The following is a 10,752-nucleotide window of genomic DNA, read 5'->3' as shown; positions in this document are numbered from 1 at the left end:
CTATACCCATCAAATAAACAAATAAATAGATATAGGTATACCGGTATCTAATCCATATTCAATCCAGTTTGAACTCTACCTGCCTCTCTCAAATGTTGACTTTATCATTAATTTTGGATTCCCGAATGATCAAACAAGTACACGTGGACCCGAGAAGTTCCATAACCATTAGTTGCCACCTAAAATCTGATTAGAAAGTGACATCGGATCCTATATCCTATACATATATTGGTAAGCATTTGTCGAACAACCAATTGATATGACGAACCAGTGGGGCCAAAGACAAGAAATGCGCGAAAAAATTTGGCTAACCAACAATACCTGCACTCAATTAGATGACAGAAAAGAAAAGTTAGTTATATCCCAAAAGCAACCAGGACTTTGAACAAGCAATTGAAAGAGTAGGAAAAGTCGGCCAGCCACCCGCAACTGCGGACACATTACTCGTCTCTTCTTCACAGACTTGCTTATAAAACCCCAACTTCCCACCCCTCTCGGCAGTTCATCAACAGCTTACAAAACCACATCTCACAATCACTACAACTGAGATCAAATGGCACCAAGAGGGATCAAGTTGGCTCTGGCCCTGGCCCTCATGGCCATGCTTTTGGTCCATACCTCAGCTCAGTCTAGCTGCACACCTGCACTCGTGAGCCTTTCCCCTTGCCTTGGCTACATTGCCGGGAACTCGTCCACCCCATCTTCCTCATGCTGTTCCCAACTCGCCAGCGTCGTCCAATCCCAAGCTCAGTGCCTGTGCACTGTCTTTAATGGTGCCGCTGCCCAACAGCTTGGAACCATCATCAACCAAACCCAGGCTCTTAACCTCCCCAACGTCTGCAATATCCAAAGCCCCTCATTTAGCAACTGCAATGGTGTGCTCTTGGGAACTCCTTTTCAAGTGTCAGCCAAATTTACAAACTGGGGGAAAGCAAATGCTAAGTTTGTGGGGTTTACTTGTTTTGCAGCTGTCTCTAGGCCGGCACCTGCACCAACTTCTCCGGTTTCGCCGTCAACACCGTCCGTCCCCAATGCTGCTGCTCCAACTGCAACATCGACACCATCAGACCCGGGTGCTTCATCTCCTGCCGCACCATTGACACCTTCGGGCCCAAGCGATGCTGCTCCTACCACCCCATCAACTCCTTCAGTCCCAAGCATTCCTTCAGGTGGTAACGATGCAACCAGAGTTCAAAGGTGAAATTGTTGCATTTAGTGGCACTTGCTGATAAAGTTTATCTGGCATTGATGCAGGGACTACTGGATCAAAGACTGTTCCAGCAACCGGTCAGTCATCAGCAGCTCCAAGCTCTGCCAAGCTGAACCCTGCATTCTTCTTCCTTCTCCTTCTTGTGGGGTCTTATGCTTCAACTTTCTCTACCTAAGCTTGGATGCTTGATTCAGCACTCTATAGATTATTTACATCTATGTGCCATGCATTCATGTGTGAGCTATTGTATGTTCTACTTTGTAGTCCTATTCTAGCAGAGTTCCTCTAGGAGATTGCAGTGGATTCTTTGCCACTGTGTAGCGGTCGCTTTGATGGATTGTTTGTATTTGTTTAGATGATTGAAATTGAAATGATTGTTTGTTTATGGTACATTTAAGTACATATCTGTGGCTTTTCTGGGAGACTCTCAATATGGTTGCCGTGTGTATAGAATATCTAGGTGAGGACAAACATAGGTTCAGGATATAGTTTGCGCCATTTCATACGCATCCTGGGAAACTTTCGGCAAGAACTGAATTTCGTCTGGCCTCCGACAGAGAACTCTCAGCTTCTCCCATTATGCATGTAACCCCATTTGCTAAATAGTATAGGGGATGATGATAAGAGCTTCACCCCGAACCAATCGATTGTGTGGGCGCGCGTGTGTGAGGGAGAGAGTTTTTGTAATTTTTAAATTACCGAACTCAAGCACAGGTCTAATATCCAGGAAAACAATGGGTTTGATCCCATGCATCAGATCCCTTTTCCGACTATATAATCTTATATGGGTTTAACAGGACAGGATGCAGGTTGTATCCGTGGCACGAAAGAATAAGTGATCTTGAACTATAAGATCACGCTTTGTACAGCTTTCACAGCACTACAATCTCCTTTCATCCATCAACATAGATCACAAAATAATGTCGTGCTTTGATAGCTATGCACAGTGTGATCTAATAGTTCATATTATGAAAGAAGATCGATCATTCCTTCGCATGAAAGATACAACTCAAACCCTTGCACCCATAAAAGTAGAGAACATAGGAGTCCAAAAGTCCTATAAAGAGAAAAGGACCAAGAGAACATGGACACGAGAAAACAAAATCTCCCGCCTATGGCCATTAGTCTGCTTTTTTTTTTTTTCTCTTCTGAAGAGAAAAGGCAGGCCAGGGCCACCCTAATTTATTATTAATGGAAGAAACAAATAGAAGAAAAGAAATAAAGAGAAGAGAAGAAAGAGCAAAATTACAACACCAATAAGACAATAAGGAAGACAAGCTAAAGCAGACAAAAAGATTATTATCAGTGAAAGATAACGCAGAATAACTTGATAAAGCCACCCAACCGCCTTTTCACCTAGCGGGCCTTCCTTTAATATTTTCCAACGCAAAACAAAGGCACAAGTCTCCTTCAGAACAATTTCCATCCTTCTAGGTAATTCGAAGTCCCATCCCTCCAATCATTATTATCCACTCAGACTGGTGGTATAGTGGCCTTGGGTTGACCGCAAGTCCAACTCTAAACAGTCTTTCTTCCTTCCAGATCTCTGGTCCAACTCTAAACAGTCTTTCTTTCTTCCAGATATCTGCTTCCTACCTGCTGCTGATCATGATACACACATTGCCTCTCTTATGCCATATATTAATACTCTTTTCATCCCCTTTCATGTGCCCATCACTCTAATTGCATTCTTACTCAAAGAAAGCTCACCCGTTTATGTCACTCTCGGCAGCTACTTGAACGCAACTAGTTCTGATAGATTATGGATTTATAACCTATACACACCAGACTATCTACCGTTGATACCCATGCACAAAATTCGCTCCTATAAAATCTTATCATTCCCTTCTCTTCCTCGTACAAACACAAGTAGCACACCGATGGGTTTTCTGCTCACCCTCGTCACTATCATATGTACAATAACCCAAAGCAGCCAGGCAGGTGATCGGACTACAGATGAACTCATCGACCTCCCCTCCTGCCTCGACTACGTCACTGATACCACCGATTGTCCCTCCCCCAACTGCTGCAGCAGCTCCTCCATGCCATCCACTCTCACCCACTATGCCTCTGCGCTGTAGTTGATGGCAAGGCATCCTCGTTGCTTGGAGTCCCCACCGATAAAGAACATTCCGTCCACCTGTGTAAGGCTTGCAATGACGATGATGATGCTAAAAACCCTGGTGCCACACCCCAGATTCCATTAAAACAAACAAAAAAAGTCTTTCTTGGTTCATGACCTCAACTACAAAAAAATTAACCACTTGTATTCACACTCTCTGAATAGCATAAGCTCAATGACAATTCTACAAAAAATTTCAAACTTTGCATGATAATTCTGAATACATGTGATACACCTCAATCAACCATCATGATCAAAATGTATCTGCCCCCTCCTTGAAACCAACGCTTCTAAAGTCCTCCATATCCACCTATTGCTGCTGTAGTTTGCCTTCCATATTAAAGCAGGACATTTGTAAGCAGTTCATGGAGACATCCGTGCACTCAAGATTAACACCACATAACTAAAAATCTGTAGCATGCAATATTCTGCTAAACTGGACCTGATTTTGCCAAAGCTGTTAATAATGACATCACTTTGATTGTCACCTAAAAACTTTTTCAGCGTGCCTGTGGCTTTCTTCAACGGGAAAAGAGCAATCCATAGTGGTGGTGTGACAGAGGAATTAGGGGAAATTTTGATTTCACAAAATGGAATAGCAGCAGTAAACCCCAAGTGAGCCACATATGTTTAACATGTAGCAAGAAGCTGGGTACCCAATTATATTAGGAAGATTCTTTTCAATATAAACAATATTTAAACAGCTAATATTCTATAATTTAAGTATTCTTTTTATCTTAGATAGCAATATAGAAAATAGAACCACAGTCTAGACTCACTAAAATTGTCTTGGGGATTAAAGCATTTCATGCATGGGAGCGTGACCGGATGAACTCTTCCAGCCGGTCCCACACCTCCAATGCCGCAGCTCTATCTTGATGCCTCTTGAATTTGCTAATCTGCATCATGAATATCATGTAGAATGATTATAAAAGAAGAAGAAGAAGAAGCAGCCTGCTCATTGACAAACTACAAAAAGGCTTTTCATGGATGAACTTACGGAGATAATCTTCACATTCCACTGTTTCACTGTCTTTGCAGATTCCACACTATCATCCTCAAATCGCACATAAAACCCAATGACTGCATAAGATTGGATTATCACTTTAGAAATCATCCATGCTTACATGTTATTCAGGTAACACATCCAATAAAATGCATGTTAATTATTATTAAACAAAATGCTTTAAGCAGGTATTTTCTTAAGACAAAGTTCAAAAACAGAATACAAATGCATAAAAGCTTTCTTTATCTGTCAAATCTTAAAATTGTCCAAGAAGTATTTGATAAGGAGATGACATCATTATAAAGCATGTCAATGGAGTCTCAGGTCTAAAAATTATGGAAATTGGAGACAGCTACCAAAATATTGAAATACTCAGAGCTTTAAAAGGTATTTCTCCATTCCAGTGCATTTTAATGATCCTCAAGCAAACCAAGATACTCCTCAATAAAGCTTATGAGGTATGCTATAAAGCCATGGAAAACCATTTAGGAAGAAGGTTAAGACAGAACAAATATAATCAACAACCAATACTGCTTCAAGCTATTATAGTTGAAGCTCGATGAACAATTGCCTGAGTACTAATCTATATACAATACTGAAGTCACATCCACTGAACATCACACCAGATCAAAGGTTCCAAGGATTGCCAACTATAAAGGAGAATTCATCATTAAGTGAATTTATAGACATGATGTAATGCATTTAATAACCCCTTTCACACTCAAGGTTGACCATACACTAGAAATATATTATAAGAGATATGAAACATCATGCTTCAAACAAATGATTTGATGATGTAGAAGGAATACTATGCATGTGTTGTGGCAATCATAGTATATGCACTATTGGATGAAGGGTCATTCAGGAGACAACATTGCAAGATGGGGTAAGAGATGCTTGAAGAAGCATCAAAGTGAATCCGGAGTCATGAGTGCAGCAAAGGCTTAATCTTGCTACATACATCGGACATAGAGACATGCATGTGCATGCACAAACGCATGCATGCACACACACATATGCATGCACGCGCGCGCGCGCACAAGTTTTAGTTATGCATTTTGTTCTCTTGACACTTGTAATCTTGTTGGACATGGTATCTTTACAAAGTGTTTTAAAGAGATAGCTGTGATTTTTAAATTTTTAAAATCAATAAATTCAATTCAATTCAATAGGATCTAAAAATTGCCACTTTCTACCAAGTGTTTTATTCTTAATAGCAATATAATCATAGCACAATTAACATATTGACATTTTCAACATAAACATGTCTAAAATACCTGAAACCAGTGTTACCTAGACCGGCGAGTCCAAGCCCAAAAAGACAAGACGACACATATTAACGAGTCAACATGTGCTAAACTTGTTAAATATTCACTCTACATGCAAATTCTACCCCTTACATCAACACAAATAGTCCAACTCGTTCCACCAAGAGTCCAACGAGATAATCCAATGAAACCAGCAAATATAAGGGAAATGCAGTGAGGTTGGTGAGGGGGAGAGAGCGAATGTGCAACCTAGGTCCTGGGCAAGTGGCAATCTTGGTTGAGGTTGGGGATGGCGATCAATCCAGCAACAGGGCTGGTCTGAACTGCTTGGGACAAGCTTGCATGCCAAAAGGGATAGTGAAGGGTAGAAGGAGAGAACTAGGAAAAGGGAGAGAAAGGAAGAATCCGAGAATGGAAAAAGGGGGGCGAGGAAAAGGAAAAAGAAGATAGAGGGGAAAAGGGATTTAGACATTGGGAAGTGTTGTGGTAGTTGTGGTCAGGATTCTTAAATTTTAAATTGTTAACTCAAAAATCTCAACATCATACTAATCAAGCTAACATAAGAATTCCAAAATATTTTATTTTAAGTTATGAAAATATTATACATCAGCTATATAGTATATATAAATATTATTCTTTTGTTATCAATAATGAGGGTGAGTATTGGCACAATGATAAGGTTGCTCCACTGCAACCTAGCTTGGGTGTCACGAGTTTGAAATATGGAAACAACCTAGGATATGGTTGGATACATTTGACCCTCCCAAACCCCATAAATAATCTTTGTGGGATATAATCATTAAATCCTCTGTTATTGGGAAGAGATCATATTGCTTGTAAAGCATTCCAACTGACCACTAAATTTAAAATATTTTTATTGACAAATACTTACTTTATAAAAAGTGCCATAGAAAGGTACTCCTACCTATTTTATTGAAATCTAGACAGTAATCATGCTTTGTATCCAATTCCCATGTCTATGTTTATGCAGCATTACCTAAAACCCATATCCAACTATCCAACCTAGCCATTAACCTAAACCCAAACCTACCCCATTCACATAGGGCTGCATAAGAGTGGGTAAAATGTGGTTGCAAGATGATAAAAGCGCCACTTGATAAGCGGGCTACATATGCAACCACAGAATGCTATCTTCCTGCATACGAATTTGCACAATCCTAAGAAAACCAGCTTTTCGACTCATGTGCAACCAATGCGCATACTAGCTGCATATAGAGAATGCAGTTTAGTCATATGACTGCAAAAGCATATGTGGCCACATATACCACATTCTAAGTGTAGAAGCCATAAAATGTGTTTTCCATAACCGCCGTTTCCAGTGAAATTGAACTGAGAAAAGAGTTTGAAGCACATTTTGAGATTTGCTGAATTCACATTTACAAAATAATTAATATGATGCTAGCCCAATCCAATGGACAGGATTGGGAAACAAGTTTCCCATCTTGTCAAGGGTTAACTAGAAACCAATATGAGAAACCCTATTCCACTTTTAATCCACTAAATTTTATCTCTTTTTTTTTTAACTTAAAGCCCTTTAAGGAGACTGGGAACAATGGATGATATAGAATAGGATAGAATTTTAATGCTTTATTAAACTTTGTAAGATATACTTTTAGGTTTTAATACTAAATATATGAATACTTTTTATAATTTTATCGAGACATTTCAAGTTTTCCGAATTATATAAAATTTTTATTAGTCATTTCCTGCTCTCTTTCCTCATATTATTTCTCATGCTCATTTCTTTGCTATGCATTATGTTACTTAACTTTTCCATTCTTTATTAAATGAAAAGTAATATGATATACCTAGAATCACCACCAAGCATATGTCTTGCCTCACATCATTTAAGCTCCATTCCTACTTCCTCCTTTTATTGAATGCCTTATTGGAGAAAACCAATAATATGCAATGATTAGCAGATAGTGTCTTGTTAGTTGACAAGGCTAAATTAGGGGATTAAAAAACTATACTACAAAAGTTTTGCAATGCAAAAGCGAAGGATCAAAACTTAGAAAAGTTTACGTCATGTTTTTTCTGGATCTTATAAAGTAATATAACCAGCAATCCATGGTAATCAATGTAATTAGCAAGCCTTATCCCCACTAAATCCTAAAAACAATAGAAGTGTGGGAATAAGCATGTGAAAACTTTCATTATTCTCAAAATGCCCCCATCTCATAATATCCATAAAATGTTTGAAATCTTCTATTATTCTTGTAGTATCTTACTAAACAACTTTCTTTATTCTCAAAACAGACACATGCTAAGACTATATTAGCATGTCAATATAGATCTCAAAATATCGCTCCCAAGATATTCTTGTAATAATTAAAATACATCTTTTTGCCCAAAATGCCCCTATCTTCTAATTTTTTTGCCAACAACTGACTCTCAATGAATAGCATCCTAATCAGTTGAACTCCAAAATGAAAGCAAGATGAGGTCAAAGTCTCCCATTAAAAAGGGAATAAAGGATTTTGGATTTGTAGGCTTATTGTTGTTGCGGGTTGGTTTCAAATTGTCAGGTCTCTACCAATAGGACGGCTTTTCAGCTCTTGGACAATCATGTTCTCACATAGATTCCCATGGTTATCCATGAACATATTTGTTTTCGATTTGTGACCATGTTAATTTTATCATGTAAATTGGACCAAGCCTTCACTTGGTCCACTAATCAACTTGGCCTAGGCTGGCTGTCAGCCAGGTGATAGGTTGGGATACCTCAATATGCTTCTAAACATCAAAACTCTAATTTATATTTCTAAACATATTTTCTTTTATATGTTTATGTGTTTTTAAGAAATAAGGTGGAAGTATCAAGTTAATTATCTTAGTCAAGTTTTTTCTGTATGCTCTAAAATCCTAAACATGCAGAAATATCGGACAGTCTTGCATAACTTGCAACCTAAAATACATTTAAAAGATATGTGTTAAAATTAGTCCCAAAATTTGTTAATTATGATCTTAGATTTATGCCCTAGGGCATGGATCCAATGATTCAAATATAATTCAATATCAAATTGGTGGATTTTGCCCCTCATTTTGCCAGTTAGTCATGAATCAGCAATCAAGTTATCGATGAAAATCCTTGTAGGAGCTTGTCCCCTCTTACTCTCATTTCCACCTTTAAATGGTTGAAAACAAGAGAAAAATCACCCTTTAAACCACTTCATAGGCGGCACAGAGGTACTACTTAGTTTGGGGGCAATCTAAGATTGGAATCATGACAAATGGGCCTTGACCCATCCCTCAACCACTTGATCCAGCCTTGGTTTGAGCAGCATGGGAAGAAGTTTAGATCATTTTTCCCTACACCAATCCTCCCCCTATCAAATTGAGCTTCCTTGTACCAGACCAAACCCTCTCTATATCAAGGAGGTCTCAATATGGTTAATAATGATGGGTGCATGCTGAACTACTTGATATATCAAACCTTGAATGATATTAAAACAACCTAATCTTGCCAAACTAAATGAATTGCCTTCACATACTTCTCATCACAAACAAAGTTACTCTTTTTCTACTAATGCCATCTCATTATTGTTCTCGTTTTCTACAATAGCAAACCTCATTTTTTTAATGTGGCAAACTATGTATACAAGACAAAAATAATAGTGGGTAGAATGTACCCCATAGAATTATTTTGGAAGTTGCAAATTGTCATATAAAAGAGAATCAAATGAGTAGATCATTTACAATAATAACTAAAGCATGATTGATAAAGTAAAGATGCATTTTTGGAAATGGTATATTAAGGAAGCTGCAATTGCCAGTAAATTATTTTGCAACATGGATCAAACTCTTGAGAAGAATAAAGGTTATGCATTTTGTAGATAGTTTGTGATACACCTGGGAGCCGACCATCACCAATGTGGCAGGCCAATCAATGAGAGCTTGCCACATCGCTAGCATTAAAAGCGCATGGAAGTATTTAAATTTCTAAATTTCTCCAACTAGCATCTGTTATAGCTCATCCCACAATCGCACATGGTCAATCTGCACAGCGAGGTACACAAGCATAACACGTGGGTGAGGTGCCGTGGGTGAGGTGCGTGAATATAACACGCGAGCATGTTGGTCAAGCAAGATGTAAGCCATTGCCAAACAATCAACACACATGCCCATTTTATTTGGTGACAGATGCTGACCCTCACCTATATAAACCACATCCAGGGACCTCCAAATATATTCTCTTGACTCCACTATCACATTGTTGCTCTACCACTCCAAACCTCCATTGTTATCCCAAGATTGCCACCTGACCTAGGCATTGGAGGGTTTCTAGACATACTCCAACAAGTGGATTTTCTTTTTCTTATTCCAGGTCAAATCTGGTGCAAGAGTTTTCATCCAAGCATAGCCACCTCCAATCAACCTTCTGCAGTACGGAGACCAACAACAAACTCTGGCCAACCTTACTGACTCGAATAGATGCTTCGCCGACCACTCCAACAACTTCGATAGCTCAACGCCTAGGTCAGGCCGGATTTTAGCAATAACAATTTAATATTACTAGATGAAGCTAATGTAACAAAAATAGTAACAGCAAACTTACAAGCAATTCAATAAATTATATTATCTATATAGTTACAAAGCAATGAAAACCACCGATTGCCAAGAGAGCTACATAGGAATAACTCTCTCCAGTTATTATATAAAAGAATGGAATTTGTAGACATTTTGATATAACCAAGCATAATCGATAAATTTTAGATGCAAATTCAGGCACTAAATGTTTAGGAAGCAGCAAGACCAGGAATTACTTCATAAAAATCTAACAGAATTAATATGTGCGTATGGATTGAAAGCATGGGCAATCAAGTTATAGCAGAGATAAATCAAAGTTCAATGAAACAAAAACAAGCAAACAAACAGTTGATCTACACCACTCACTCTTGTTGAAGATCTCAACATGGTCCTTGAACGGCCAGTCCTTGAACTGCCACTCCTTGCCAAGCACAAAGACAGCGACGACCCGGTCCCAATCCTCGGGCTTAAGCGTGGACGGCTTGTCCCGAACCTCATACGCAGCCACAGCGCGCTCCCTGCTCAGCTTCTTCTGCACCGTCACACAGTCCGGCCGCACACCCCGCATCGCCTTCATCTTCACATCCGTGGGCAC

The 10,752-nt window shown here is 39.0% G+C and overlaps 2 protein-coding genes across 2 annotated transcripts in view; one reads left to right on the top strand and one right to left on the bottom strand.

Annotated features, from left to right (window-relative positions):
- Positions 1-486: 486 nt before the first annotated feature.
- On the top strand, positions 487-1,620 carry LOC105057232 (uncharacterized). Its single transcript, XM_010939761.3, has 3 exons — positions 487-875; positions 969-1,169; positions 1,255-1,620. The coding sequence occupies exons 1-3, from the start codon at positions 554-556 to the stop codon at positions 1,383-1,385; spliced, it is 654 nt and encodes a 217-aa protein (XP_010938063.1). The 5' UTR covers positions 487-553; the 3' UTR covers positions 1,386-1,620.
- A 2,341-nt stretch (positions 1,621-3,961) lies between these two features.
- LOC105057225 (protein CDC73 homolog) overlaps positions 3,962-10,752 on the bottom strand; it is a 7,675-nt gene continuing 884 nt past the window's right edge. The window contains exons 1-3 of the mRNA XM_010939747.4: positions 10,524-10,752; positions 4,333-4,415; positions 3,962-4,231 (exon numbers count right to left, since the gene is read on the bottom strand). The exon at positions 10,524-10,752 is cut by the window's right edge and continues 884 nt beyond it. Of these exons, the coding sequence (XP_010938049.1) occupies positions 4,139-4,231; positions 4,333-4,415; positions 10,524-10,752 (405 nt within the window). The 3' untranslated portion in view covers positions 3,962-4,138. The remainder of the gene's footprint in view (positions 4,232-4,332; positions 4,416-10,523) is intronic.

The sequence above is a fragment of the Elaeis guineensis genome, chromosome 2 (genome assembly GCF_000442705.2).
Source record: "Elaeis guineensis isolate ETL-2024a chromosome 2, EG11, whole genome shotgun sequence".
Lineage (NCBI taxonomy): Eukaryota > Viridiplantae > Streptophyta > Magnoliopsida > Arecales > Arecaceae > Elaeis > Elaeis guineensis.
This window is presented reverse-complemented; position numbering and strand designations above follow the sequence as displayed.

Excerpts from the sequence above, each read along its gene's own strand:
- LOC105057232 (XM_010939761.3), top strand. The coding sequence starts at position 554 with ATGGCACCAAGAGGGATCAAGTTGGCTCTGGCCCTGGCCCTCATGGCC. Across the intron at positions 876-968 it reads CTCATTTAGCAACTGCAATG|CTGTCTCTAGGCCGGCACCT; the intron begins GTGTGCTCTTGG and ends CTTGTTTTGCAG. Across the intron at positions 1,170-1,254 it reads AGTCCCAAGCATTCCTTCAG|GGACTACTGGATCAAAGACT; the intron begins GTGGTAACGATG and ends GCATTGATGCAG.